The 26,592-nt window shown below is 37.5% G+C and overlaps 3 protein-coding genes across 5 annotated transcripts; 2 read left to right on the plus strand and 1 right to left on the minus strand.

Moving 5' to 3' along the window:
• The first annotated feature begins 6 nt into the window (after nucleotides 1-6).
• LOC105675390 (protein SERAC1) lies at nucleotides 7-5,207 on the plus strand. 3 transcript variants are annotated; one of them, XM_012372505.2, is made up of 16 exons: nucleotides 7-148; nucleotides 698-796; nucleotides 873-1,000; nucleotides 1,076-1,276; nucleotides 1,374-1,501; nucleotides 1,631-1,741; nucleotides 1,859-1,994; nucleotides 2,082-2,225; nucleotides 2,293-2,550; nucleotides 2,659-2,863; nucleotides 2,987-3,136; nucleotides 3,255-3,382; nucleotides 3,503-3,655; nucleotides 3,720-3,866; nucleotides 4,070-4,136; nucleotides 4,344-4,587. In XM_012372505.2, exons 2-16 carry the CDS (start codon nucleotides 726-728, stop codon nucleotides 4,450-4,452), a joined length of 2,136 nt encoding a protein of 711 aa, XP_012227928.1. In that variant the 5' UTR covers nucleotides 7-148; nucleotides 698-725; the 3' UTR covers nucleotides 4,453-4,587. The 3 variants fall into 3 exon arrangements, with proteins under 3 accessions (XP_012227928.1, XP_012227929.1, XP_012227930.1); XM_012372506.2 differs by lacking the exon at nucleotides 7-148 and having other exon boundaries at nucleotides 418-796; nucleotides 4,344-4,452; nucleotides 4,552-5,207; XM_012372507.2 differs by lacking the exons at nucleotides 7-148; nucleotides 698-796; nucleotides 873-1,000 and having other exon boundaries at nucleotides 1,140-1,276; nucleotides 1,358-1,501.
• Nucleotides 4,943-26,157, minus strand: LOC105675389 (uncharacterized). Its single transcript, XM_012372502.2, has 11 exons — nucleotides 25,213-26,157; nucleotides 23,018-23,717; nucleotides 10,965-11,444; nucleotides 9,648-10,635; nucleotides 8,737-9,387; nucleotides 8,196-8,514; nucleotides 8,044-8,114; nucleotides 7,660-7,853; nucleotides 7,451-7,578; nucleotides 5,241-5,420; nucleotides 4,943-5,154 (listed from the first exon to the last, which is right to left on the minus strand). The coding sequence occupies exons 2-11, from the start codon at nucleotides 23,112-23,114 to the stop codon at nucleotides 4,978-4,980; spliced, it is 3,285 nt and encodes a 1,094-aa protein (XP_012227925.2). The 5' UTR covers nucleotides 23,115-23,717; nucleotides 25,213-26,157; the 3' UTR covers nucleotides 4,943-4,977.
• LOC137000130 (uncharacterized) lies at nucleotides 5,445-7,642 on the plus strand. Its single transcript, XM_067355942.1, has one exon. It carries the CDS (start codon nucleotides 5,939-5,941, stop codon nucleotides 7,043-7,045), a length of 1,107 nt encoding a protein of 368 aa, XP_067212043.1. The 5' UTR covers nucleotides 5,445-5,938; the 3' UTR covers nucleotides 7,046-7,642.
• Nucleotides 26,158-26,592: the final 435 nt, after the last annotated feature.

Here is a 26,592-nt window from a genome sequence, read left to right on the forward strand (position 1 = left end):
TGAGAACCAGTCCACCTCAACGTCGCTCACCATAGACCGATGTTCCAAGTGCAACGACTATTAGTACTGATATGAGTCATTCCTTTCAACCCTGTCAGAGTTGACAATGCGGAGGTCAGTGAAACCCGCGTTCTACAGGGTGTTTCAGGTAAAGACAGAAATAAGTTAACGTTGCGAAATTAATTTTTCCATTAGAATGCTTTTTTCTGCATTATGTATATTATAAAGGAATATAATTGGACAAGATACAGCAGAAATTGAAATGGGTGTTTATTGAATGCTTAATACTTGCATTATGCAAGATTCACAATGCGTCCGACATGACCCACGTGGGATTCAATAGGATAATTCGTTTTCTAGGAACTATTATAGCGTTAAATAAAATCCTTTGAAAGCACACTTTTCTATTGGATGCCATACATTGAAGGAAAAACGCGATATCTTGCATTATCATTGGTGTATATTTACATATTTTTCAACTAAACTTTTCTAAAATGTCGTCCAGTAGTCGTGTTTTGTGAAAGCAGCCAATCTAACATCAATCGGATTCGATGCTTTTCACGTGCAGAAAAATGTACAGTGATGTAATAGTTTTTCAAAGTTAAAATGTAATACTCGATTGCTACGACGCTACTAAGCTTAATTTAATAACAATAAAACTTGAATTAATTTTGTTTTATTTTATTTTACTGTTAAGAGCGCGTAGATCTCTATCGTTCCATACAATGGGAATACAGATTTCAAAAAACTACGTATATTATTTAAAAACAAGTGGCATCTGTGTTGTAGTGCTTGGGTAAGTTGACTCGATTGTTAAGTGCTATTCAGAGTTGAAACTGTACGTATTTAGAGAAAAATTGCATCTGTTATAGAAATTTTTGGTTCTTGTATCAATTGCGACAGATATCTCGAACCCTTCAAGCTGCTATTAACACAAATGTTCTAAATTTGGAACAAGCACACGCACAATACATTTATATTGACGACCCTCGATTCAATGGTAATCATTGTCTAATGTTGCAATATATATTTGACATATCATCTGACAATTGCAATTAATTTCCTTTGCTTTTAGATGTCTTTATGTTTAGAAAGAATAAAGACTTAAATGGAATTGTGCAAAAGAGATCACAGAGTCTCAGTGATATTTTAAAGAGATGGTGGAAAATAAAGAATCATAAAGTTGCATATAAGTTACTATCTATGGCGCAACATGGGGATAGAAACGAAAAATTCAAAGCTGTGACTGCTCTCGGTTCTGTCATACACTTGAAAGGTAGGCTTACAAAATATTGATATACACTTTCTTTGAAATATAATAGATTTAACTTCTAGAATCTACAGTTATTCTTTATAGAATACATAAATTTTAGATTGGCAATATCGTCACTTAGCACAGATGTTAGACGCTAGAACAGCAGTATCCCTTGCAAGAATGCCAAATGTAAATTCGAAATTCTTTTTGCAACCACCGTACTATCATGTACAATATAATTTACATGTATGTAATACAATAGTTTAAAAATCTTAAAACTATGTATTTGTAAGAAATATTTTACCAATATTTTTCTATCTTATGTTTGATAAAATATGTTTATATTAACATAAAATGAATTGTCTATTTTTACAGGATGTGCTTGAAAAAGTACACTTATTGCTGCTACAGCTGAATACTTTATGTGATAACACACATCTCTGTCTTACACAATTTCTTAGTAAAAAATTCAAAGACTTGCATCGAGTGAGTATCTAAATATACATAAAAGAAAATTATTCACAATGTAAGGGCATAATTTAGAGTTTAAAAAAGAGTATAATAAACATATATATAATTAATTATATTACGTCTGATGTGCAGTATCTCGAATGGTTTGATCATGACTCAGCAAGCGTGGGTCTTTCTGTGGAACCAACAACAGTTTGGGATAATGAACTACTCAAGAACTGCATTCAAGCGATATGTCATCATTCTTCTGTAGAACAGTATAGCAAACGTAAGATATGAAAGTACTGTATATTCTTTTGTGCAATTTTACAAATTAATATATACTCTACATTTTTGGTTAATTTTTGAATTTTAGATCTGGTCGATGCTGGAGCTTTGCCAATATTAATAACGATACAGAAAATGTTCAGCGATGACATAGAAATGTGCATATTGCTTGCGAGAATAATATGCAATATATCTCTTCATTCCAAATATTTAGAGAGCATCTACGAATCTGGTAAGATTACTCAGTGATGTTTATACTAATATATTATTGATATATCTGAAATAATTGTCTTGGATAGGCTGGATCGGTATATTGCTACGTTGGTCCCGCAGCGATGACATCCGTTTATCGGCGCTGGCAACTTCTGCATTAGCAAACTTGGACGTGGATGGAAACGAGAAGGCGAAATATCCGCAGAATGTTTATCTTCTTTACCCTCTGCATAGAGTTCACGCAACTACGAAGATGGATGTCGTGTTTCTGCATGGACTGCTAGGTGGAGTTTTCGTTACCTGGAGACAACGTGATGTAAACACCTCTGCATTTGAAGTTATAGGTTTGTTGATACAGCCGTATGATTTGTCAACTTTATTTTTTTTTTATGTTATTTCTCGCAATAAATCACGTCTATTTTTATTACACATTTATTTATATAAATTTGTAGATGAGAATATGTTGAATGAGACCACAGATTATTTACCTACTATGACCGATGATGATCGTCCTGAGGAATACTTTAAAGACTTGGTTCGCGATCTACACTTGTATGAATGGAGAAAATTAGGTCACGATTTCGAAATTGTACTGGACGATTGTCCGCTCAACACGAAACGAAATGCTGACGCGTGCGGACCTTACTTTTGCCGAGGGTAGATTTTCACGTAATTATAAACTTTAGAATAATATGAGTGAAATATTTGTGGTGCATAAAGCACAGCTTTCATAAATATTGTATTCAACCAATCTTAAATTTTCACACGCAATATTTTTAGAAATGATGCCTGCATGACGAGTGCCTCTACAACGCGATGTTGGCCCAAAGATTGGTTACCCAAGGATATACCATCCTTACGAATCATAGGTGTTAACTATGATACTAGTTTATCCATGTGGACGCCTTACTGCCCAATAGAAAGTATGAGGTGAGTGTTGTATTTCATTTAGAAAAACCGCATTGAAGTATTCTAATTCTTGCCCGTTTTCTATAAATAATTAAATATATCAACAATTATATCGCATGTTAATATCTTATTTTATTAGGAGCAATATTAAAGAGAGAAGCGAGGAATTTGTTACCAAATTGACAATGGCAAATATAGGGCAGCGGCCACTTATATGGGTTGGCCACTCAATGGGTGGATTGTTAGTTAAAAAAATGCTTGTAGAAGGTAAAGGGATTTAATTTGGATACATTTTTATATTCTTTTATAAATATATGTGCTCACAAAATTTATTATCGTTGCTATTATTATTGTTAATATTATATCATGATTATGTTGCTTTTATAGAGTGGAAAACTGGAGATAAACACGGTATCTGCAAGAATACTAAAGCTATCCTATTTTATGGTACTCCTCATCGAGGTTCCCATCTGGCGGCTCTAAAGCAAACAACGCAAATGTTGGTGTGGCCTACGGTCGAAGTTCAAGAGCTACGTGAAGGTAATTATCAATCTATTTACTTTTACTTACAATTGACGCATAATTTATCATTCCAACATTTCAGGATCGCCGCAATTGTTAAAATTGCACGAAGAGTTTCTAAAAATGTTAGAGGAATATCATATAGAGATTGTGAGTTTCGCCGAGGCCAAACCGACGCTTCTAACCGCACTGAAGTTTCCCTTCCAATTCGTCAGCCTTGAATCGGCAGGTAACGCGTTATTAAGATAAATTAGATGTACATTTTTCATTTCACCTACATAATTCTTACTATTTTTACACATTTTATTATATGATTATATTATTTTAACTATAGCTTACCTTAGTATGCTATATGCTTGTAGATAAATCTAACTTCTTATCTAAATTCTTATCATCACAGAATAATGTCACTCGTGTACCATGTCTTTTCAGATCCTGATGTGGGAGAATTCTTCGAGATTGCACAGGATCATTTATCAATATGCAAACCAGCTGGCAGGTAATATTATTCAGGATTTAAAAGCACCCATTAACAAAAAATAAAAAAGAGACGCCAAATTCCATTATATACAATTGTCAGATAAAAGCTATTTTTGTTCAACTGTCAATTTCGAAGTCATGTATCTGTTAAATATGATTAAGTCTTTTTCATGTAATTAACACAAACGGAAGAATAACAAACGTATGTTTCGTGTTCTTTTTACAGGCAATCCTTTTTGTACCAGAAACTTCTCAGTGTGCTCAGACATCATGTTAACCCTCAGATAAAAACGACTATTCCTTGGATCAGGGACACACTTTCTACATTACTTTAGGTATGAATTATACGTATTAATATATATGTATCATAAAAGTTTTATATATTTTTCTATTTTAAAACTGTACGAAACTGAATGTCATTGTGTGAATTATAGAAAAAACTCGCAATAACATGTATAATTTGATCTTTATCTATTATCTCATTTGGCGTCAAGTGCAACTGATTACAACATGTTATTGATTATTATGCTGACTAGAATAAATTTCTCTCTCATTAAAATGAATGGTAAAGAATAAATGGATAATTCGACGAGTGTTGGAAAGCAACAAGTACAAAATATTACTATACATACGAGAATAAAAATTAACAAGTCCATATATTTAAAATGCTCTACACGCAGATGTTGCATAATCTCGCGTCAAAACTTCATAATACACACAACACTCTCTCTATTAAAAGAAGTAAAATACATATTTTGATGGTAGAATAATCTTTATTTTACCGATGCTTACCTAAAGCGCCAAATAAATTAAGTGAAATCGATATTGATGGAAAACATTGTAGTTTATTGCCGTCAAGTTTAGAAGTTTGTGTCGTAATCAGGATGATGACGGCTCGATAAGTTCGTGGTGCTGTCGTAACCGCCGTACTTGCTACTTGTATGCGATGGATTGTAATAATAACCATTCCATTCGGATCGCCAACTGTCGTATAAATTGTACTTTTTGTTGTCCTGGAAAGATTTATCAACCAAAATCTGAAAGGGAATAGGAATCTGAGATAAATATATTTTGCAGCTGATATACAGAATTAGCCTGTAAAGCGTCATTTATACGCGCACACCTTATTCGAAGTCGATTCGAAAGACTTGTCGTTCCAAGAGACGTCGGGATCGGTCCATATCGTGTGCACCGGCTTCGAATAATCGCTCGATCTGTGACTCGATGTGTGCTTAGCAACTTCCTCCTCATAAATGGTAGACATGGTCGGCTTCAGTTTCGACCTGTTTTGCCTGTTGATAAGCTGAAAATATTGTTCGTTAGTTTTGTTTCTTTTTTTTTTTTTACCCCCCCGATGGGTTTCCACCTTGACGAAGTCGTAGAGCACGTGTTCGCAAGATGCAGCACGTCGAGGCGCACGCGGTCAGACAGTTCACGGGAAATCACGATACGAAGTGTCTTTTTTTTGTTTTTTTTTTAAACCGATCTGCCGCTTCGTTATCAGATTATGACCGTTGAGACATCTTTTCAACCGTTTGCTTCGTGCTCACTGCGAATACTTGTTTTGCGGCGGGTGGAGGGGCTGATGGTTGCATACAGGGCTACCCATTCAAGGGTACTCCTGGATACAATTAACAAAGAGGAACCCCCCAAGCTAAGGTGTAAGCTACCGTGCCGAGGGCTGCATGACGCAAGGGGTGTTGCGTCACGAACGGTGCCTCCTGGATACCGGGCGACCTTCAGGAGTACGCAGCCAAGCCTCGGGCATTCGCGGCTCTGCCCGAGTGAAATCGCACATCCGCGGTACTCGTGGGAATAAAAATGGAAAGTAACATGACAAATACTGATTATATAATACCACTCCAGGACGTAGCCCTTTTAGAACGCGAACCACTGGAGAAAAATGAAGGGGTTGAACAGAAGACGGATTCTGCTGAGAACAAACCGCAAACCGACAAACCTAGAAGATACAGCGGTGCCGCGAGACGTCGCTATAAAAAGCAGCGTCGGGCTTTACAATCTCAAAATCCTCTACTGAACGTTACATCGGCCACCGATTCCAGAGAAATCAGTCCACCGGAAGCTGCATCGGCCGCTGGTCTGAAGGAAATTAGTCTACTAGAAGCTGCACCGGTCACTGATCCCGTGGAAGTTAGTCCACAGGAAGCTACATCGGCCACTGGTTTCAAGGAATTTAGTCCACCGACCGAAGAGCTTAAACGTGCCTGGTCGACGTCAGATGAAGTTGCAAACTCATCAAACGGCTACTCGGACAAAAGACGGAAGATGCACGTCGATCAAAATTTATCCGTCAAGACGGTAAACAATACCATCACGATGGCTCTCATTTTAGAGGGGTTTCCCGAAAAAAGGCTGGATGCCAATGATGTTTCTATCATCAGGAAGAACATCACGAGACGTATCCTTGATCTGGACAACGACATAAAGGCTCCTACCTTCACCGGTATGTGGAATAACAATGGTGCAGTTTTTATTCACTGCGTCGATGAATATTCGAAAGATTGGCTAGAAAAGATGTCCCGTGAATTAAATATAAGAGGAGTTTCTGTGCACATGCTGCCAGCCGAAGATATGGTCAAGCGTCATCGGGTGGTGGTGCGCGTGACAGATCCAGAAATAAGTGCCGATGAAGTTCTCAAACTTTTCGACAGGCAAAATGAGGGCCTGGGTGCGAAGGGATGGATTGTTTCTAAGAACAGCGAACGCAGAGATGCTCTGCGCACTCACTTTATAGCCTCAATCAGCAATTCCTCCGTAGAAGTTCTGAAGGCCCTCAACTTTAAACCCTATTGCGGAGTAGTTCGAGCGACTGTAAAGCTGCTCAGGGAAGAAAACAATAGTCCTGTGAAGCAAAATGTATCTAGAAACGAAGAAGCGACCGGAACATCGGAATCAACCAACAGTTGAAAATTGAAGGGTTCACAACAAAAACAACCCTTGTCAATTCTTTCACGAGAAAAACATTCTGTCGTCCTTAAGTTTGCAATAGAACCATCCAAACTTCCTAGCAATATAAATCAAAGCATGAGTTTGTTTTTATGAGAATTGATGCAACCACACTGTAGGCACCACCTGTGACTACCGCTAAAGTATTGAAAGTATAAAGCATCAATAGCAAAGGGAGTTTTAAATATATCTTGCATCCTGCCAAATATATCCTGCATTTTGCTGCCTTGCTGCCAAATGGCACACACACACACACACACACACAACAAAGCCTCTCCTTACAACTACCGCTACTATTATTACTATTGCCACTACGTGGCTCTTCCTATATGTCTACGCGAAGTTTCAAACAATTTTAACACTTACCACAGATACACCGAACACGATAATGAATAGTAGACCTCCTACGCCTATTACTATCACCGCAATAGCCCACTGAGGTATCAGCCTATCGTCCTTTTCGATGTAACGCGGTGTATTCGCTTTGGGTATCACTGCGAAATATAATACATTTATCATTTTCGAACATTTTGACACACAATAAAACATTTAAAAGGACTTACGTGATTACTTACCTACAAAATCAGTATATTTAGGATCAATGGTGAAGATTCCCATCCTCAACGCACCCTTCGTGCTTGTCTCATTCCATCGATTGGCGTTGTATGTCCTAAGCGAATCGTGGAAAATCACTTTCAGCTCTTGTGTATTCACTTTTTGCTGTACATTGGCTAGTTCGACAAAGTAGTCTACCAGAATGCTACCTTGGCTGAAATCAAAAGTCGCGCATTTGTTAAATCTCTATAATATTGAAGCTTGTTTCATTTATCACATAACATGTGATTCGCTAAAAATTTTATCATTCTAAAAATCGCGTACAATCAGAAACTTATACGCACCCTCTTTCATCTTTATTTCAACATTGCTACTTAAAATAATATCTACAAAATTGAAATTACCTGAAAGAATCGATCCTTATCTTTTTGTACCAGTTCATCAAAACGCTGGATTTCGAAAATATAAAATTCATCTAAAAAAATGCGAGAGATAAGTTTTATAATTTGTACATGGTTCGCATTTTTTAGGGGACTAGAAAATTGATCGAAAATACCTCTCGTTCCACTTGATTCGCGAGTTCTTGCCACTCGCGAGTGTTTCGATCGAACAGTTCCGGCATCCATGTTGCGTTCCCGATTATGCGTATCGTGCCGGCAACCTCGCACTCGTCGTCGCACATACCAGGAGTCGTTGGTCTTGGCGTCGTCGTCGTCGTAGTTGATGTCGACGACGTACTCGAGATTTCGTTTGTGCTCGGGATAAGTGACATGTTCACTGATGCTACAGTAGCTGTGCGCGCAGCTTCCAACAACTTCTCGATGGAGATTGGCGTGGTGGATGGAGTTGGCCATCCGGTGAATTCCGTGGTAGCTCTGAAATTTTGGTTGACAATGATAAGATGAATTAATGATCATTTAAAACACTGATATTTCCATAAAAAACTCTTTGACATAGTTTTTTGCCGGTTATAAAACAAAATTGTAACACACAATAAATATACAAATAAAACTGGTACATTGTTGTTCCAAATATTTGATGTACAAACTTTGAAAAAAGATTCTATTATCAGACGCAAAAATCAAGTTATAAAATACCTAGTCGGCCATCCCTTTTGTATCTTCGGCGTTGCCGTGCTTGGACCTTCTCCACGTGGACTTTGAGGAGTGGTTATTTTGTGAATGGGTTTGCGGCCGCCTGGTCTGCTAGGGAACACGATTTTCAAACCGCCGGCTTTCTTCACAGTGGACGTTTCAGGATCGGTCCGTTCCGTAACTGTCGCGTTGTGCTCGCCACTTATATCGTCGGCTTTGCTATCCGGAACGAGATCCTTTTTCTTTTGTTCGTAATCCTTAGGTAACAAGGCAGAAATATCAACTTTGGAGGACGCGAAGAGATCCCGAATAGACGGTACGACTTTTTCCGAAGAGACGTCTGCACTCTTCGCCGTCGTTGTTGTTGTTGTCGTTATAATGGTACTCTTCGATTTAGATTCTTCCTCATTTTTCTTCTTATTATAATCGGATGGCAAGAGGGATGAAATATCCACCTTGGACTTGGCGAGAATGTCACTCAAAAGAGAACTTTCCGTAACAACTGTATCTTCTTTCTTCAACTTGTATCCTGGCGGTAAAAATGCGCTAATATCTTGGACGACAGTGCCAGTTTTAGGTTTTGGCCGTGGTGTGGTCGACGTAGCTTTCGTTTCTGCTACTTCCGCAGATGTAGTTGATTTTGAGGAAAATCCCCTGGAAAAAAATTAATTCTTTAATTTTTAATCGTCATTCAATTACATTTTAGCTTATCGGGTTACATCGAAGAACATCTTTTATTATTTTCTTTATTATTTATTATTTGTATATATCAACGCGTAACTGATTTCTTAAATATACTGTTATGTTTAATAAGATGTTCTTTATTAATTATAATTTTAAATAGTTCTATTTTTCTAATGAGAATCACGTACAATTATAAATCTTACAGAGTCTTTCAATGAAATATATCCAACCTGAAGTTTATCCTAGAAGACCCCACGCTTGGTGTGGTTCCTCTCGAGACGTAATTCCGTGGCAGTAGACCTTCCAGACTGTCGACTACAGTCTCAAGTCGCGACTTCGCTGTGCTGCTGATGCTAGTTGCGCTGATCGTGCTGGCGGTGCCAGTTGTGCTAGTGGTGGTTTGGTCTAATTTTCTGTCATTGTAACGCCGAGGTACAAACTTGCTGATGTTCGGCGTTTTCGCCGTGGTGGTGAAGCTTCTGCGAGTCGTCGTGCGATCTCTCTCCGCCAGAACGTCCAATTGCAGCGTGTTGCCGGCATTGCGGAAACCGCCGGTCCCAAGTATCGCGGCCGGCAGGAGATCGCTGGACAGCTTTGACTGCGCCCAATCGAGCTTGTCGATGATGCTTTCCGTAGACTCGGACGTAGACTGGGACGTCTTCTTGCTCTCCAGCGATCCTTGCGCCTCCACGCGATCTATCACCGGGAACGGCAGGAAGCGCGCGCCCGACACACTTCGGCTGGTCTGCACGGAGGCCAGGATCTTCGAGGAATCCTCCGTCGTTATTTCCGGCTGATCCGTCGTCTCGGTCAACGAGGCTGACGGCGACGGCGCAACTTGCTCCGTGGTGGTCGGCGAGACCGTCGTCGGCACTGATATCGTGCCGTTCACCACGCTCTTCGTAGTCACCACGGATACCACGGCACCGCCTATTAGAACGGAACTGCTCTCGGCGGAGGACACGTTTTCAGATTCCTCCTCGGGCGCGTCGAGAACGGAGAATGCGTGATCGCTGCCCTCCATGGACGAACCTCTCTCCGGATCCGTCGGCGGTATTGAGCTGCTGATTTCTTCATCGACGATGCGCGATGAATTGGAAGACGATTCGTGTAAAGCGTCCTCGTCTCTCTTCTCCAGCGCACCATGCTCCGATTTTGAAGAATGCGCGAAGTCTTCTTCCTCGGATTCCACGTCCGGATAATCCAAGTTCCCGCCGTCTGAGAAATAGAAAGAAACGAATATTAAACTTTCAAACACGGATTTGCATTTGTGATTAATTAAGTAAATTCTGGCGATTAAATATTTTTACTTAGAAACTTAAAATCTTCGTTATGGCATACACACACACATATAATAATTGAAGCATACTAAAGAAACATATAAATCAACAAAAAATCGTTCAATGTATATAGAATTCAACTATTTTCTGCCGATACTTTATAATTTCATTATCTCTCGCGATACAATTATCTACACGAAGAAAAATAAACACACACACACACACACACACACTTTAAGTTTATTGAAATTAATCATTGCAACTTACCTACGGCCTCATATCTGGAACGATTGCCGTTGTCGTACTCATCGTAATAATAATACGTATTGTCGTACTGGTTCGTCGGGGGGTCTTCGAGGTAATCCACATCCCGTTCCTCCGCCTCGGTACTCGAAATATTGCTGGCTTCCGATGGCGATCTCTCTTTCTTCGTTGCGCCATTATCGCTATCAGAGGAATCGTTCTCTTCCTCCCCGTTCTCGTCCCCCTCGACTTCTTCATGCTTATCCTCATCTTCGTATTCCTCAACATCGTACGTTAGCTTAGGTTCCTCCTCCTCCTCCTCCCCCTCCTCGTGCTCGCTCGCCCCGTTCGATTTCGACGTGTCCATCACGTTGTTCTCATCCGGCGAGTGTGGCAACGATGTATCGGCTTCGTTGCTGGACGGCGATGCATTTCGATCCTGCTTCTCGTACACCGAGTTCGTTGGCAGAAGTTGCGAGAGTTTGTCCAAAGATCGAATTGTTTCTAAAAATCAAATAATGCGGAATGACGTTATCAAAAGGGATGGCATGTTTTATCATCGATTTCCCATGTCTATTGTGCAACATCGTGTGGAACATATTTTCCGCGGATTCAAGATTAAGTTACATGTTTTTAACAGTGGTTGACGCGGACACGTGAGAATTTATCTCACAATGTCGAGCTGTATCGTTGAAAGTAATGAAGAAAGCGAAGACGCTTTCTAGTATTGTTTTCTGCGTTCCGTAGGCGCATCCGACCGACGAAAAGAATGACTTAATTATTTTTTTCTCAGCTTTATACAATGTTGTTCGTGGTGCAGATATTAACAAACAATTTATTTAGATAGTCCTGTATCCATTCCTCTGATAAAACTTGCAATTGTAAAAAGTGGATCTTATTCTTTGTTTATGTACATATATTCTTTATACATCTTTAATTCATTCTTTTTTTTTCCCACTTTATTATTCCATAAATATTTGGTTATGAATATTTAACATTCTGAAAAATTGATCAATTTTACAAATATTTAATTTCACAGATTCACATTTTTTAAATTGTGCATTCTCTAATTACGTCTTTTAATTCCTTCATTTATCAGTACAAGATTTGTTCATTGTACGAGCAAATCATTCCAATTTGTATTTAAATTGAATATAGCACAGAGATATTAAAAGCAATTAGCATTGCAATAAGTAGAACGGCGTATTGTATCCAACGTTAATTAATTGACAATAAGATTTGTGAGCGTTTATAGTCACGAGCGGTGAAGCGGCCATGACAAAAGAAAGCGCACGACAAAGTGTGCTTTATATCCGGCTGCAGCAATCTGACTCTTGCCGATTGCTAACAGCTGTCCGACTTTTACGTCCCAACGACTCGCAATTGTGAATACTTTCTTAACAATACACACTTAAAAGAGAACGCTGCGAATGTGTGCACTCTGAACTTTTACTCGCTCTTCATTAATCGAAAGTCGGAAAATCTCGAGCAATTTTCAGCAGCGAATTTTCAGCTGATTACATGTACATAATTGTTGCTCGCGGTGCTGCAACGATACGACGGCAGTTATCCCGAGCTTGGAGCACAATGCTCGACAGAGTGCATTATTGTAGCAAGGTGAAAGGCGAGGTATCGTGCATTTCGCCGCGCATTTAAACGAGTCGCGCGGACATAATTTATTAGCGGCTTGCGCAATATATATAAATCGGATAAAAATCTCCAGGATGAATAAACCGCGCACGAGTCGAGGGAGGCAGCTTGGATACGTCTAAATGGGATAGAGAGAGAGCAACAAGGAATACCGTAACGAGTGCTTGCGATATTATGTCGTGCGCTATAATAAAGCGAGATATACATCGATGTATCGTATGAGAGAAGGGAAAATGAAATAAATTACATAACTGTATGATATATATTTGTCTGCAAAATTATTATAAGAAATTCAATTTTAATATGTTTGATCGTTTATTTATATAATTATTAAAAATGGGGAAAGATAATAAGAACCAAGGTGCGGAAATGTTGGTGCACAAAAATCCAATTGATTTCAAAAGGATTCTTTTTAATTTTCTTTGTATTCTTTTCTCTTAATAAATTGGTTTTTTGCACACCAATATCCACGCTTTTCGTCTTTATTACCTTTTTTTCCCTCGCTTGAACATTTTTTATATTGTTACAGAACCATTCTTCACTATATTATAATTATATTTATACTTTACGGTGTATAAACAGTGTAATTTTCATCGATGTTAATAAAACTGGAAAAATCCGAACTTGCAAAATTGCACATTTATCATATTTGATAAATGAATAAGTTATTAAACAATCAATTTAATTTACGAATTAATTTTCTCTTCTTGTAAAACCAATGAAAATTTAATTTCAACACAAAACTATATTTCATGTCCATTTACCTTTTATTACTGCAATTATTACATAATTTCTGATCGAACAACGGGCCTTTTTGCGGCGTGGTTGAGATAAAACCGCTCTCTCTATCTGTTGCTCTCTATCTGTTACTGAAATACTACGAGCAGCCTCGGGGTACGGCAATTTAATCCCAAAGTCCCTTTGTTGTCCGCGGTAATGTTCGTCGTAATGTCGTACTTGTATTTCAGTGTCGTAACTAGAGTGGTGACTTTCGTAGGCGTGAACGTCGATCAGATCAACGTAAAATCCGAACGCGAATATAAATTAAGGCGGGGTTACATGCCACTCGACTGCGCATTAGTCTCACGTGATGTTTCAACTTGTTCACACCGGTGTGAATCACTGTATTTACAAAATACACGATTTCGAAGAAATTATCTCCGCACGCAATTTACCTTCGAAAACGCGCAAAGTGTTAATTAAAATGCTATTAAAATCGCTGCTAATTTTCCGACAAGCGGGGATAATATGTACAATCTCTTAATTTTCAAAGCGATTCGCAAAGTAAAAATTAGAGAACGGTAGTAATTTTCTTCGCGCTAATAATTACGTTTCCATGTAAAAAGAAACTCGGAAAAATCGACGCTTTTAGCGAATTTCTATTTCCTCTATATTTTAAGATTCACGTAGAATTACACGATTTCTAGCACTCACTTGTGACTTTCTCTCAAAACTGTAATAAAATCGAAAAGCGAATAACAAACCAACGCCCGCTTTATCGCACGCATGTGTATTAATCACACGCATTAATTGTGCAGCGCTGCGTCTCGACCGTTGAGGTGATCTACGATCATCGTTCCGCGGAACGATCGCGCGGGAATCGCGTCGCAAATTTTTACCGCGCCCCGTCGTGGAACTGCAGTGTGAGTTATGCGGCTGCAAATAGCCGCATAATTATAATTACGCGTTTCGCGCGCACGCACTATCGACCGATCGCATTCACCACACTTTACAATCGGCTGGGATTAATAGATCGGCATGGGGCGAGTATAAATTAAGGCGGGGTATCTTGGCGCTACCCGGCCGCACGTTGCTCTTACAAGGTGTTTAAGCTCGTCTCTTCTCTCTCGCTTCGTTGATACATCGCCGTGAATCGACGTACACGACCTCAGGCTCCGCTTAGGACGAAGTGTAAAGAGAAAGTGTGAAAAAATACAATGTTAGCAATAATATAGTAATATATGTACGAGTAATAACTGTGCAAGAAAAGGTCAATGAAAAAAAAAAAAAAAAAAAGAAAACTGATTAAAAGAGCGAAGCAGTACTAAAGCATAAATAAAGTAATTTGATAAAGTAAGCTTCATAAGAATTAAAGAAATATTAATATTAAAGAATATAGTGTCCTTGCTCTTTTTTTTTTTTTGTTAAAAATTATGAACTCTAATTTCGTTCGTGTATCGTCATATTAAAGGATGTAGTGAAGAGTATAAAATGAAGTTTTGATATTGCCATTAATTAGTTGTTAAAATATAAAAATCTTAAATATTTATTTCTAAAGTACGAACTGTGTGTGTGTGTGTGTAATATTACTGCGATATATACCGCACTTTTTCCACGCTGTGCTAACATTTCATTCTCATATTTTCCTACGCCGTAGGCGTAAAGTTGCGATGCGAGGATGCCTTGATCGAAGAAAAATCCACCTCCGTAAAATGCCAATTATATCTGTGCCACGATGATTACTACTTGGTGCGCGCAGTTAATCCACAACGTCAGCATAGACGATTGCTATCGAATCGATCGGAACGACAAACGGTTTTGAAAATTGTGCATAAATATAATGAAAACAACAAGTAACAACTGCAGAGATGTAACAAGTAAGGGTAGATTAAATCCCGCTCGCATTGTTCCTTTTAATCATCTCTGTCCGCGCACGATAATTCATCGCCAATTTTATTGTGTGTACTTTAATGATTAAGCGTTCTGTAAAAATGTTCTTTTTCCTTTTATCAAGATGCCGTGTGAGAGTTGTTTGCATACATATTTGCTAATAACTAGGATCAGCTCATGCTTTGTGCGGGGGATTCCACTAGGCTGAGCTCCGAGACTCGAAGGCAGCTATATTTTATACTTAACGCCAGATATTATCGCCACCACGGGCGAATAATGAAATCGTGGTAATAGATAATCAGTTCGAGTTACTCGGGAATGGGATTAATGACTCGTGCAGTAAAGATTCTTGTTGCTTACTTTTTTTTAACTTACTTTCAGCGATTAAACGGAGCGTGACCATGAATGCTCGTGCAATGCACTTTGTTACGTTTCTATCTGATTTATTGTTGAATTCTGCAAAAATATTTGCCGTTGCGAAACTTTTCGAACTTCGTTACAAGTTGCGATTCTTAAATAAAATTCTGTTGCGTTAAAGTTAGTGAAAATGTTCATAATTTCTTCTCTATATCATATTTCTAAATAGGTATAAAACAGACTCTATTGCCTGCATTTGAAAAATTCTTAAATATACTTTATGTAATGCGAGTATGACGACAAATACTGACATAATTATGCCATGCCTTTTTAAATAGCGAATATGCGAGCGAGACATTTTGAAACAAGTTCAATTTTCTGCACTGATGAGATAATGGATAGAGACAATACTATGAGAGCGTTACAAAATCATTACGCGTAACTTGTGCAACTCTACGTTAACTTCTCAAAATATCTCGCGCAATTCCACGCATTGTGAGCAGACCGTAAAGACACGGGGTCTGATTTTTAGCGCGCGTTTACGAGATAATTCGGATCGCGATATTACGATACGAAGCGAACATGTTAACATGGTTATTCAAGTGGATTCTTTTTTTCTCATATTCGGGGCGCGCGAGCGTTTTTCGACGTCGAATATTAAATATGTATAGCCTGACTGCGCGCTGGCGTAATTCGAAAACTCTTACATGGTCAGTTTAGTGCATACTTCCCGTACAAGCAATACTTTCACGATCTGGACACGGTAAGGAAGTGCACGTTCGATCGAAATGTAACGGGTGTGCGCACGGAAAAGGTGCGAGAAACACGCCGCGTTGCGCTAGGCAATTATAAGCTGCAGCCGTTCTCCTTTCGATCGTCCTTCGTTCAATTCAAGCTCCTGCTGACAGTTGCTCGCATGAGCTCTTAGATAGCGATCGTACGTGTTCGATTCAATGTCGATTTCGCCGTTTGTTGAACCATTTTTTAATATATATTTATTATTTCAATGTAAAAAATATTATGTATTAGCAAAAATTACCATACATTTCATCACTATAGTTTATAAAAATGTGATAAATATATAGACTAATTTTTCTATATAATAATTAAAAGATAAATTTATGCATAACACTTTTATCGGCATTTCAAGTGAAAACTGGCGATATCTTTTCGAATTAATAATTATTCTTAGAAGATGAACGTTTCATATTTTGTGTTTTGTTGTTATTTTCTCTAATCTACTAGTTGTAACATAAGAAGCAATATAACAGAGCCACTTTCTAGGTGTTCTGAATTTTATTGAAAGTAGAGTAATATTAACTATTTATTTCATATATCTTATTTTCTGTCGATCGATTTTATCGATCAGATTTCAACGGTGTTGGTAATCTTCTAATATTAGCGTTTTTACAAGCACTTTTTACAGAGTTTTAGTTTTTATTTTTTTAAATATATTGCTCAGTCAAGTCTTAACGAGAGCATCGAGCATGTGCATATATCAATACATGATATCTAATAGCTTTCACTTGACTCTTGCGAGCTCTAATTATGAGCTCGTACAACGAAAGTAAATTTAGAATTATTCGAATCTAAAACATTTCTTTTATGCTAATGAAAGTTTCACAGACCATTGAGACCGTCAAAAATGTCTTTTCAAGGATCAGTATATCAAGAATCATAAATAGTATACTGAGAGGAAAGATTTCTCGCGTATCTACGCAGCCAAACGCTCAATGATCCTTATCGGTCCGACGCTCTCGTTACACTAAATAATAGTATGCAAAATGTAAAATTCGTTCTCAACGAGGGAGGGGGGGGGGGCGGCATTGCACGAGCTTGAAGTGACAAACAGGCGGATACTAACAAAGGAAACTCAGAATCCGCTTAAACTTTGCCACTGACATTTGCGCGAGGTCACGTATCTTGCTAACACGCGAGCTTATCGCGCGCGCTCCTTCGCCAGGAGAGTTCCTCGCTCCATTTCGAATGGCACGCGAGAAAACGAACGGCCGCACGCGTTACGGCAATACTTCGAAAGCTCTTGCGATTCTTGCGTTTATTGTGGCGTGAAGTCTCTTATCTAACCCGCGAGCGAGGCGCACGCGAGCGCCAAAGAACTGGCGCGATGCGGAAAGGGAGACGCGCATTTGGCTTACGCGCACGCTGTCGATCTGTTCCACAATCGTAGTGAAAACAGGATTCAAATGCGGTGCACGCGTGTCATGCAAAGTGCACGCACAGAAAAGTACTTTCTAACTCGGCCGCGTCCAGGAACACTCCGCTGTTTGAATGAAAATCATCTTTCTAGCGCCTACTTTTGTCGCCCACTTACAGCTTGTATCATAAAACATGTGAGATATTAATGATGGACTTACATCAAATTATCTTTCAAAAAAACTCAGTGAGGAGAAATTCATAATTTCTTAGAATTTCTCATTCAATGCGTATTTCTTGTTCATTTGTTATTATTTAATTACGTGAAAGAAAATAACGCAAAGAGAATATGTAGAACAAATTTTCGACAGAAATAATGAAGCAATAAGTAAGTGTTATAAATCAGTCTAATCACCGGAAGATTAATTATCAGCAATTACGGATTACGAAGTGTGTGTTATAATTGTTGCAGAAATTAGCGGCGAAGCGTTCAAAAGGAATGATGTTTGTATCTGTTTACGTGAAAAGTGTGTTAAGTTTCTACTTATTTAATTAATGCAATCTACAAGTTTCTTCCTAAATGAAAGAGAAGCAGTGGTTAGAATAGTGAAAGAGCGTAGGTGAAATAGAGTGTAACGGGTAGACAGGTAGTAGATACAGCGATAGAGAGTAATAGACGAGCAGTAAATATATAACACGTGTTCCTCCTAAGTTTTATTCCTGGTTGTTTATGTGATTTTATAAACTTTCTCTAAAATGAAGATCTCTCCTCGAAGGCCGTCACTACTCTCAAGGAAAGGTTGCGTTGTTGCTATTACGTAGAGAAATTCGTTTCGCATATATTATTCTCAAATTTCTTCGCACTTTCTCAAATTTATCGTCTTATTTGCGCAAAGAAAATTCTCTCTAACTTTTATATTTTAATACATATTTTTAGAAATTGAGATCAATTTTATAAATCCAACCGTACATTGCGATTAAATAAGCGCGAATAGGATCACATTTATATATATTAGTCTTATAATTGAAAACTATTGCTTCAAAATGGTGCGCGAAGGAATCTACATTATACGAACTACGTAATTTTAAACGTTTGAACGCGAACGTCGCACAAATTTCTAAGATACAGCCAGTAAAAGAGTCGCGGACAAATTTATAAATAATTATTATGCGTGTTAATGTTAAATCGAATGTATATGCCAGGTAAAAAGATATAATAAAATTTGTTGTTTACAAATATTTTTGAACAATAATTAATTCGATGCAATACGACTCATACTGATTTACCTCGCAGTAATTTTTAAAAATGTATCTTTTAATTAATTAACAGTTTGCAATATTATGATTTTGCAGAGAAATTAAGTTCTAAAAATACTATCGATTAAAAGAAAATTAAATAGATTAATGCATGCATTTTTATGCTACAAAAATATCGTCTCCATCATTGTGCGTTGCACTAATACGAAGAAGATTCTAACTTTATAACGCAAATTCATGTTAAGCAATCAACGTTTCCTTCGAGGGACAGGCTGATACATTCTTGGCCTCTGAATGATGTGTCAGGCTTTCCCAATCTCGCAATTTGCTCGCGATGTTGCGAGGCGTCTCTGATGACTACTGCCCGTGGAGGATCACAGTAGCAACGGGCAGATGGGCGTCGTGAATCAGATTGCATTGAGAAAAGGCGTCACACCTCTGGGAAAATAAACCGCGCGGGGAAGGTCGTTTTGCGCTCTGCGCGCGTATATTTCTCAACGTCGATGCTCCGAATTCCTTTTGTGTGCGTGGCACGCGTATGTATGTGTATGTGTGTGTGTGTGTGTGATCACCGTTCCGTGTCGCATGCACGAGACCGGCGAAAACGAAAGAAAAGAAAAAAGCACATGTGTACATTGCAATGACGCGTATGCGTGAAATGAAAAACGCAAAGATTCTAACATTTTTTTCGAAACAGGTCAACTATTAATTAATGCAAATTGCTGCATATCTTAATGCAAATCGCATATCTTAATTTTGCACGCACAGACCCCACCTTCTTTACTCTTTTACAAGTTGTTTTTATATGATTTCTATTTTAGAATTTTTTAACGTCAAACTGCAATTCACTTCATTGAAATATTTGATCATTTATTTTACGCGTCGCAATTTACTCGATTTATTTGTAAAATTTACCTACATTTTACTTCATCTTACATCGAAATGAAATCTTTATTATAATCATCTCTTACAATGCAAACTGCTTATATTTTATATGCCATACTGCATGTATTTGGCGTCTCAAGGTACGTAAGAACCACTCCTCCGCGTGGCCGTGACACAAGGCAGCTGCATGCAATTTGCAATTGTAGTACAGTATTACCGGCGATATCGATACTGTTTCTTCGCGAAGCAAAGAAATTACGGAAAATCAACGCTCAAGAATGCATTCGGCTTTTTTATATCATCCGGAGCCACTCAACTCGAATCGCGCGTGAATTCCTGCCGGTCCACGTAACGCATTCACGTTAAAACGATCGTTAAAACGATCCAAAAGTGGAAGGTCGTTCGTTGCTATCAGCCGCGACTATTAACGTCGTCCGAATTCCTGCGGCTTTTAGTGCCATTCGAGATGCACTCGAGCTGGACAAAGATGCGAGGAGAAAAGAGGCGCGTCGCACTTGGCCGGACAACATTCGCCCACGTGACGCAGGAATTTATTTTTGGATCGCGGATTCGAATAGCAGCATATTAGGTGGCCGCGGTCGTTTCACTTTCTACCATATTGGAATTTTCGTGCGAGTCTCCGGAGCGAGCAAAAAGACGTTTCGACCTTTTCGAGATGCCTCGCGCGTCGCCGGTGCGCGCGGGATTTCATTAGAGTCACGTGCGATTGCGAGGGACTTTCACGGATTGATATTTCAATGTAAGCTGTCCCTCAATGCGCCGTTGTTGATTCGATTCTATAAAAAGTAACGGTAACTCGGCTTTGTGCTCCTTTGCTTTTGTTGCGTCGGCGATAAATAGATGTGTGATTTTCGATGTCACTTCTTTCCGATGTCACTTTCATTTCTTTGCAAAGGCGTAAAATGATATGGCACATTTCTGTTAATATTCGATTAATCATATTGAAAAGAAATTGAAATTTATTCACTTTCTTTCGAATTAATATTTAACTGCTTCTGCAAACTGAGATATAATATCTTAAGAGTGTCAACATACACTTTATATACTTCGATGCTTTCTGGTCAAATAATTTCTCTCTTTCTCATTTCTCTGAAATATTCTTTTGTAATGAAAGCTCTGTTGCACGCGAATTTTGAAAATATTAATACTGAAACATGAAAATGACATGATAGTTTCCGCGAAAAAAATAACGAAGTCCAATTGTTGGAGGATAATGCGCTGAGAGACAATCTGCATCGTTATTCGCAAATACGCGAGTTAGAGTATAATATTGTAGATCTTAGAATGTGCCAATAATGACATACTCATTGCACATCCATGCGTAACGCGGTACGATTGTTTTGACAATCATTTGCCAATCCACCGTGTTCGCGTGCATCGCCGATAAGCGTAACAATGGTGAACAAAGGCAAGGTTGCGAAGGATTGCGCTACTCCGGTATTACAAATCGAGGCTTGCCCCGCTCGATACGACACGACGGACGATCTCTGTCCATTAGGCCCGAGAATAAGGTCCGAGTGGACCGCGCTATTGGCAACTGTATCGCAATTCTATTGTATTGCGTATCGCGCTGCTATGAATTACGTTCTGTGCGGGCAAATATCACGGCCGCTTTCGTGACCAGCGACCATTATCTACGCGAATAATGTTCCGTTTGGTGTATTCAAGGTTGCAAATGAGAACATTTTCGAGTATCAGTATGTTATGGTCGCGTTACCGCAGGCGACAATTGTCAGACCAAAGAAACAAGTAGGAACTACCGCAGTCGTGTATTTCTCAAATGAGATATGACATCCTACGACTCGCAGCATGTTCCACTTTATCGCTCTATTTTTTAACAACCTTTTTTTTGGGCTAATGTCAAAAATTGATTTTTCTTTAACATCCCAGGCTTTAATAGTTTTTGAGACGTAATAAGCTTAGCGCGATGGTACATAAAGAAATTTTCACAAACGAAAAGATTATAAAGATAATGGAATGATATTCTTTAATTTTAAACGATTTAAAGCTTACAAAAATAGACAATATTTAATATTGGTAATTTGCGAAGAGTAATGTGTAACTCTTATTTTTATATATATTCATTAATAAAGAACCGGCGACTATCCAAGGAATCTATATTAAAATATAAAATGGAAAGTGGGACAGCCTACCTACACGAATAATGCATAGCTGTAAGCTGTAAAGCGGATTTTGAGATCTCATGGTTACTTAATCCTGATATAAGTATGTAATTCCAGATCTCTGTAAGCATAAATTTACAGATTTTTGGATATCATACTAACACATAATGCAAAATATTTGCAGATTTACGTGTATCAACGAATGAAGAAATTTATAGATATAGAAATTTATTTCATATATTATCGAATTAAAAGGTCCGTGAACCTTAAGCGATTAAACTGAGTTTGCATATCCACAGATTTATAGTTGTGCATTATTTTATACTTTCACATGTATGAAAGGATTCAAGGATGTATAAAACTGCAAGTTAACAGATATATCATGTTTGCGGTTGCGTCATAAATTTGTGTTAAGTAATTTCTAATTAAAAAATTCATAATAAAGGTGTATCAAATTATCATAATAATTTGATGCCGATTCTTAATTAATAAATATACTTCGAATTAGAAACACAGTCCAAAGAAAGTGAATTTAAAGTACTTCCAATATTTTGCTAATTCAATGTACATATTTGTAATATTAAATATTATATATTTCCATAACTGGTTTTAAATCAAAATTGTGTTGATGCAAAATTGATTTCAAATTAATCAAAGAATATAGTTCTGTCAATTTCCCTTCATAAGAGTTTATATTCAGAATCTTTCTTCTCATTTTTCTAATAATTATAAATTATCCGAATCATAAACGCTCATAAGACATAACTTAATTAAATCAACGCGGCGCATTCTAACAAGAGAAACCGTGTAAACATTCAAATTCCTTGTGCAAGGTTCACCGTGTTCCCGTCGACCGGCCCGTCACTCGCGCCCTTCCCGAGTAATATCCTTTCCGTTCGCTGTATTCAAGAAAGGATTGCGAGCGTCTTTAATTTTAGCGCGCTCTGACAAGCGGAACGCGAAGCAGCGGTGCTTTAAGCAAAAGCACCCCCGAGACAGACGTGATTGCGATAAGCTCACCTTCTTGGCGACTGGCAGCGACGAGCGCGCAGATCAGCAGTAAGCGCAGGAGAAGGACCTGGCCGCGCGAAGGCGCTCCTCGTCGGTGTCGCGGCATGTCTCCAACCTGGTCTTCAAATCTCTTGGCGATGTTCCGGGACCCTCGATGAACTTGCACGCGCGGGTCCTCGGGTCGTCAGCTCATCGCGTGATTGAGCGACCGGTCCCCATTCGACACACGGCGTCGCGTCGGCGGATGCGCTTCCTTCTTCACAGCGAGAGAGACTTGTCAGTGCCGTTAGCCGCGCACGAGAAGGACCATTGCCGCCACCGAAACGGCGCGTTCGCTCGCGAGCACGGCGCGCTTGTCACTGGCGAACGCGAACTGGGTAGAAAGCAAAATCCCACTTTCACTCGGCCGAGGCGCGCGCTCAAGGCGGAGCTGGCACGCCGAGGCCGCCAGGATCCACCGTTCCTTCCAAACGCGCTGTAAATCCCTTCTCCTCTTCATTCCGATCGACGGATCTTGCCTGCGTTTTGGTGCTCGCGAAAATGATTGAGGGGGGCAGAAGAGGGCCGACGTGAAAAGGAGGCGACAGTGAATCCTAATGACAATGGCTGCGATTCTCGCCGGTGATGTTCTTAGCGCCTCGCGAGAAACGCGAGTTTTGCATCCTGTTTCGCAGTAATAATGTGTGAAGCATTTTTGTAACTGAAATACCTGAAAAGAACGCTTGGTTATTCAAAACATCATTTTTAATTGCATTAATTTCTGCAATAAACTTGTAAAAGTTAAAAAGATTATTATATTTGATAATAACAGCAAATTGGATAGCAGATACTTTCTGACTTTTATCCGTATTGTATACTTTGGATTCTTGTTTAAAAAATATAAAATAGAAAATAGAAAGATTTCCTGGCGATATTACGTTGTCGATATATATATATTAATAAATCGTATATATTTTTAACTAGAAGCTAAAAGTTTAGAACATAAATAATTGACAATTCTAAAAATTACCAAAAAAACAATAAATAAAAAACATTCATTCATGCATAAAAAAATTCCTTCTTTTATAGCTTCTGAATTTTGATGACTTTTCTTTCGTGGATATTTAATCATCATAGACATTTAAAATCAATCATCATAGACAATCAAATCAATTTTTATTCATATTTTAAAGTATTATCTTTATATTTATTAATGATATATTTGCAAATACTGCAACAAAAAGTTTATTAAATTAAAATTCATTTATATATGCATAAATACTTAAAGCACACAGATTAATTCAGACTTTTTCCATTAATTTTACCTGCTTCGAAAACGTTATAAAATTTAAAAAAATTTGTTTCGTGTAACAATTTATAGGTTTTTTACTTTAAATAACGCACTTATTGACGATATTGCACTGTAATAATAATTTTTGAATAAAAAATATTTTAAAATAAATTTAAAAAAATACTTATGAAAAACTACGTTTGATTCATAATGATAACAATATTATAATGTAGAATATTTTATTTTACATGGAATATAAATCTCGATCATATTAAAAGGAAATGCTTAAAACAATCCATATATCGATTGTATTACTAAAATGGCGAGAAATACGACTCGCCGTGCCGGAGAGTCGGATTTCAGGGTCTCTTACGGCACTTCCTCGACCTCCACAGGTAGGCCTTTCGCAAAAATCTACTCTCTCAAGTCCATCCTGTTACCCCACCCGTTCGTTAACCCTCACCGGTCACCGGTGACCTTTATCGGTCCGCCTAATATCGAATATAGATTGATTCATATCCGGACAGATGCTAAAGAAGAAAAACAAGGCAAGGTCGGAAACATCAGAGAAAGTAACGTCGCATGATGTCATTCGATTGATGATAATTCCTTCCGATAGCTCTTTGATAGATACACGCTCGATATGACAAACGTACATACATCGAAATTTAAATTCGTGTTTTCACTTTTTTACTCGTAAAATTATTGATTTTTTCATCGCGAGATTGTATTTCCTTCCTTTTCAAGAATACTGAATAAAATGTCGGTTTTCTTGTAACGTCATTTTAAAAAGATAGCCTTTTTTCATAAAAATATTGAAAAAATTTCAGATGCAATAGCATTCTATTGCATAACTATGATATTTACATAATTAAGCAATAAATATTTTCTAAAAAAAGAATTATCTTCTTAAAAAAAATATGATTTTTGATACCTGAATATTTTACACAAATGTAGTACAAATGTTTTCCATTGGTATAAAAACGAAGAGCGCTCTAATATCTTCGCGAAGATGCAGACTGGATGTTAAAATTTCGTAAGAATTCCATGAGAATTCCAGAGTGAGGAGTTTCCATACTCGATTGTTTCCTACATGCTCTGACGTAACGCTCGCTAGCTTCGCCACCTACAGAGAAGAGTCACTGACTATTTAACTTGTCAATTTATATTCTTACCGGGTAACAGGAAGTGCAATGAGCCGTTGTGTATTGTAACGGTATCCAATATAAACATATACATAATATTTATTAGACAGCGATACTTTTCGATAACTCTGTCTCCAATAAATATTGTAAATATATTCTAAACCTTACATTGTTTATAAAATTTTATAGATTTATTGATTAGAAAAATATAATATTAAATCAATAAAAATATATGAAAAAAAAAACATGGTTTTTACATACAGAACTGGTTTATCAAAACTTAAAAATTCTATTTTATTGGATGTATACAAAAGTTTAGTTCTGCCTTGAAGTTTGAGCATTTAAAACGGTTAGAACTTTTACACACATCCAATACATATTTAATTAACGGCTTATTTCTGGTTGGTTTTTCATGATTTTTTAAACTCTAACTCAAATCTTCTAAAGTGTGAATTTTTTCAGAAATATTTAAATATTGTAATATTGTCAGTATCGATCTAAATGTATAGAAAAAATTGTGGAGACGGTCTATTGAAATTTGGAAATTTAATATTAATTAATTAACAGCTCATTTCTATTTGATTATTGTAATCTTTTAAACATTGATAGAAATCTTAAATTCTTTTTGTATATTTGAGTCAATTTGAAGTAGTAGAATCCTAAAAAATATTTAAAAAATTTTCTATTTAAAATTGTTACAAAATATTGCATATTAAAAAATTAAAAATTATGGAATAATACTAATTGATTTTAAAAATCGAATTTTCGATATACTTTCGATAGACCGGTTTTACTATTTTTTCCGTACATTTCTATATTAATTTCTATAAGTAACGGATCTACATTTTTAGGAATCTGTAGTTAATATAGGATTACTTGAATAATATAATTATTTTAATGGTAAAATAGTAATATTTTTCAATAATTTTACAATAACTGTGTTACCTTTACTGTTAGAAAATCCGTACGTTGTTTTTTTTGTTTTCAATTCAGTTTCTTCTTTATTCCATTTGAGTCAATTTAGACGACATAAGTATATAGAATCCATTCTTAGCACTGTTATGTAAAATAACTATGTTACATAGTGTCACCAGTATCCGTTTTCAAATTCAAGTCTTATTTAATATCGTTCAACGTATAATGTTTACTACAGTATCTCACAATGTAAC

Source organism: Linepithema humile, chromosome 5 (genome assembly GCF_040581485.1).
Source record: "Linepithema humile isolate Giens D197 chromosome 5, Lhum_UNIL_v1.0, whole genome shotgun sequence".
In the NCBI taxonomy this organism is placed as follows: Eukaryota; Metazoa; Arthropoda; class Insecta; order Hymenoptera; family Formicidae; genus Linepithema; species Linepithema humile.

Coding starts and splice junctions, on each gene's coding strand:
- LOC105675390 (XM_012372505.2), top strand. CDS start 726: ATGGGAATACAGATTTCAAAAAACTACGTATATTATTTAAAAACAAGT. Junction 2,864..2,986: donor GGACCTTACTTTTGCCGAGG/GTAGATTTTCAC, acceptor CAATATTTTTAG/AAATGATGCCTGCATGACGA. Junction 3,867..4,069: donor CGTCAGCCTTGAATCGGCAG/GTAACGCGTTAT, acceptor ATGTCTTTTCAG/ATCCTGATGTGGGAGAATTC.
- LOC137000130 (XM_067355942.1), top strand. CDS start 5,939: ATGGAAAGTAACATGACAAATACTGATTATATAATACCACTCCAGGAC.
- LOC105675389 (XM_012372502.2), bottom strand. CDS start 23,114: ATGCCGCGACACCGACGAGGAGCGCCTTCGCGCGGCCAGGTCCTTCTC. Junction 8,115..8,195: donor CGAATCAAGTGGAACGAGAG/GTATTTTCGATC, acceptor GCATTTTTTTAG/ATGAATTTTATATTTTCGAA. Junction 5,421..7,450: donor TCGTGTTCGGTGTATCTGTG/GTAAGTGTTAAA, acceptor CAATATTTTCAG/CTTATCAACAGGCAAAACAG.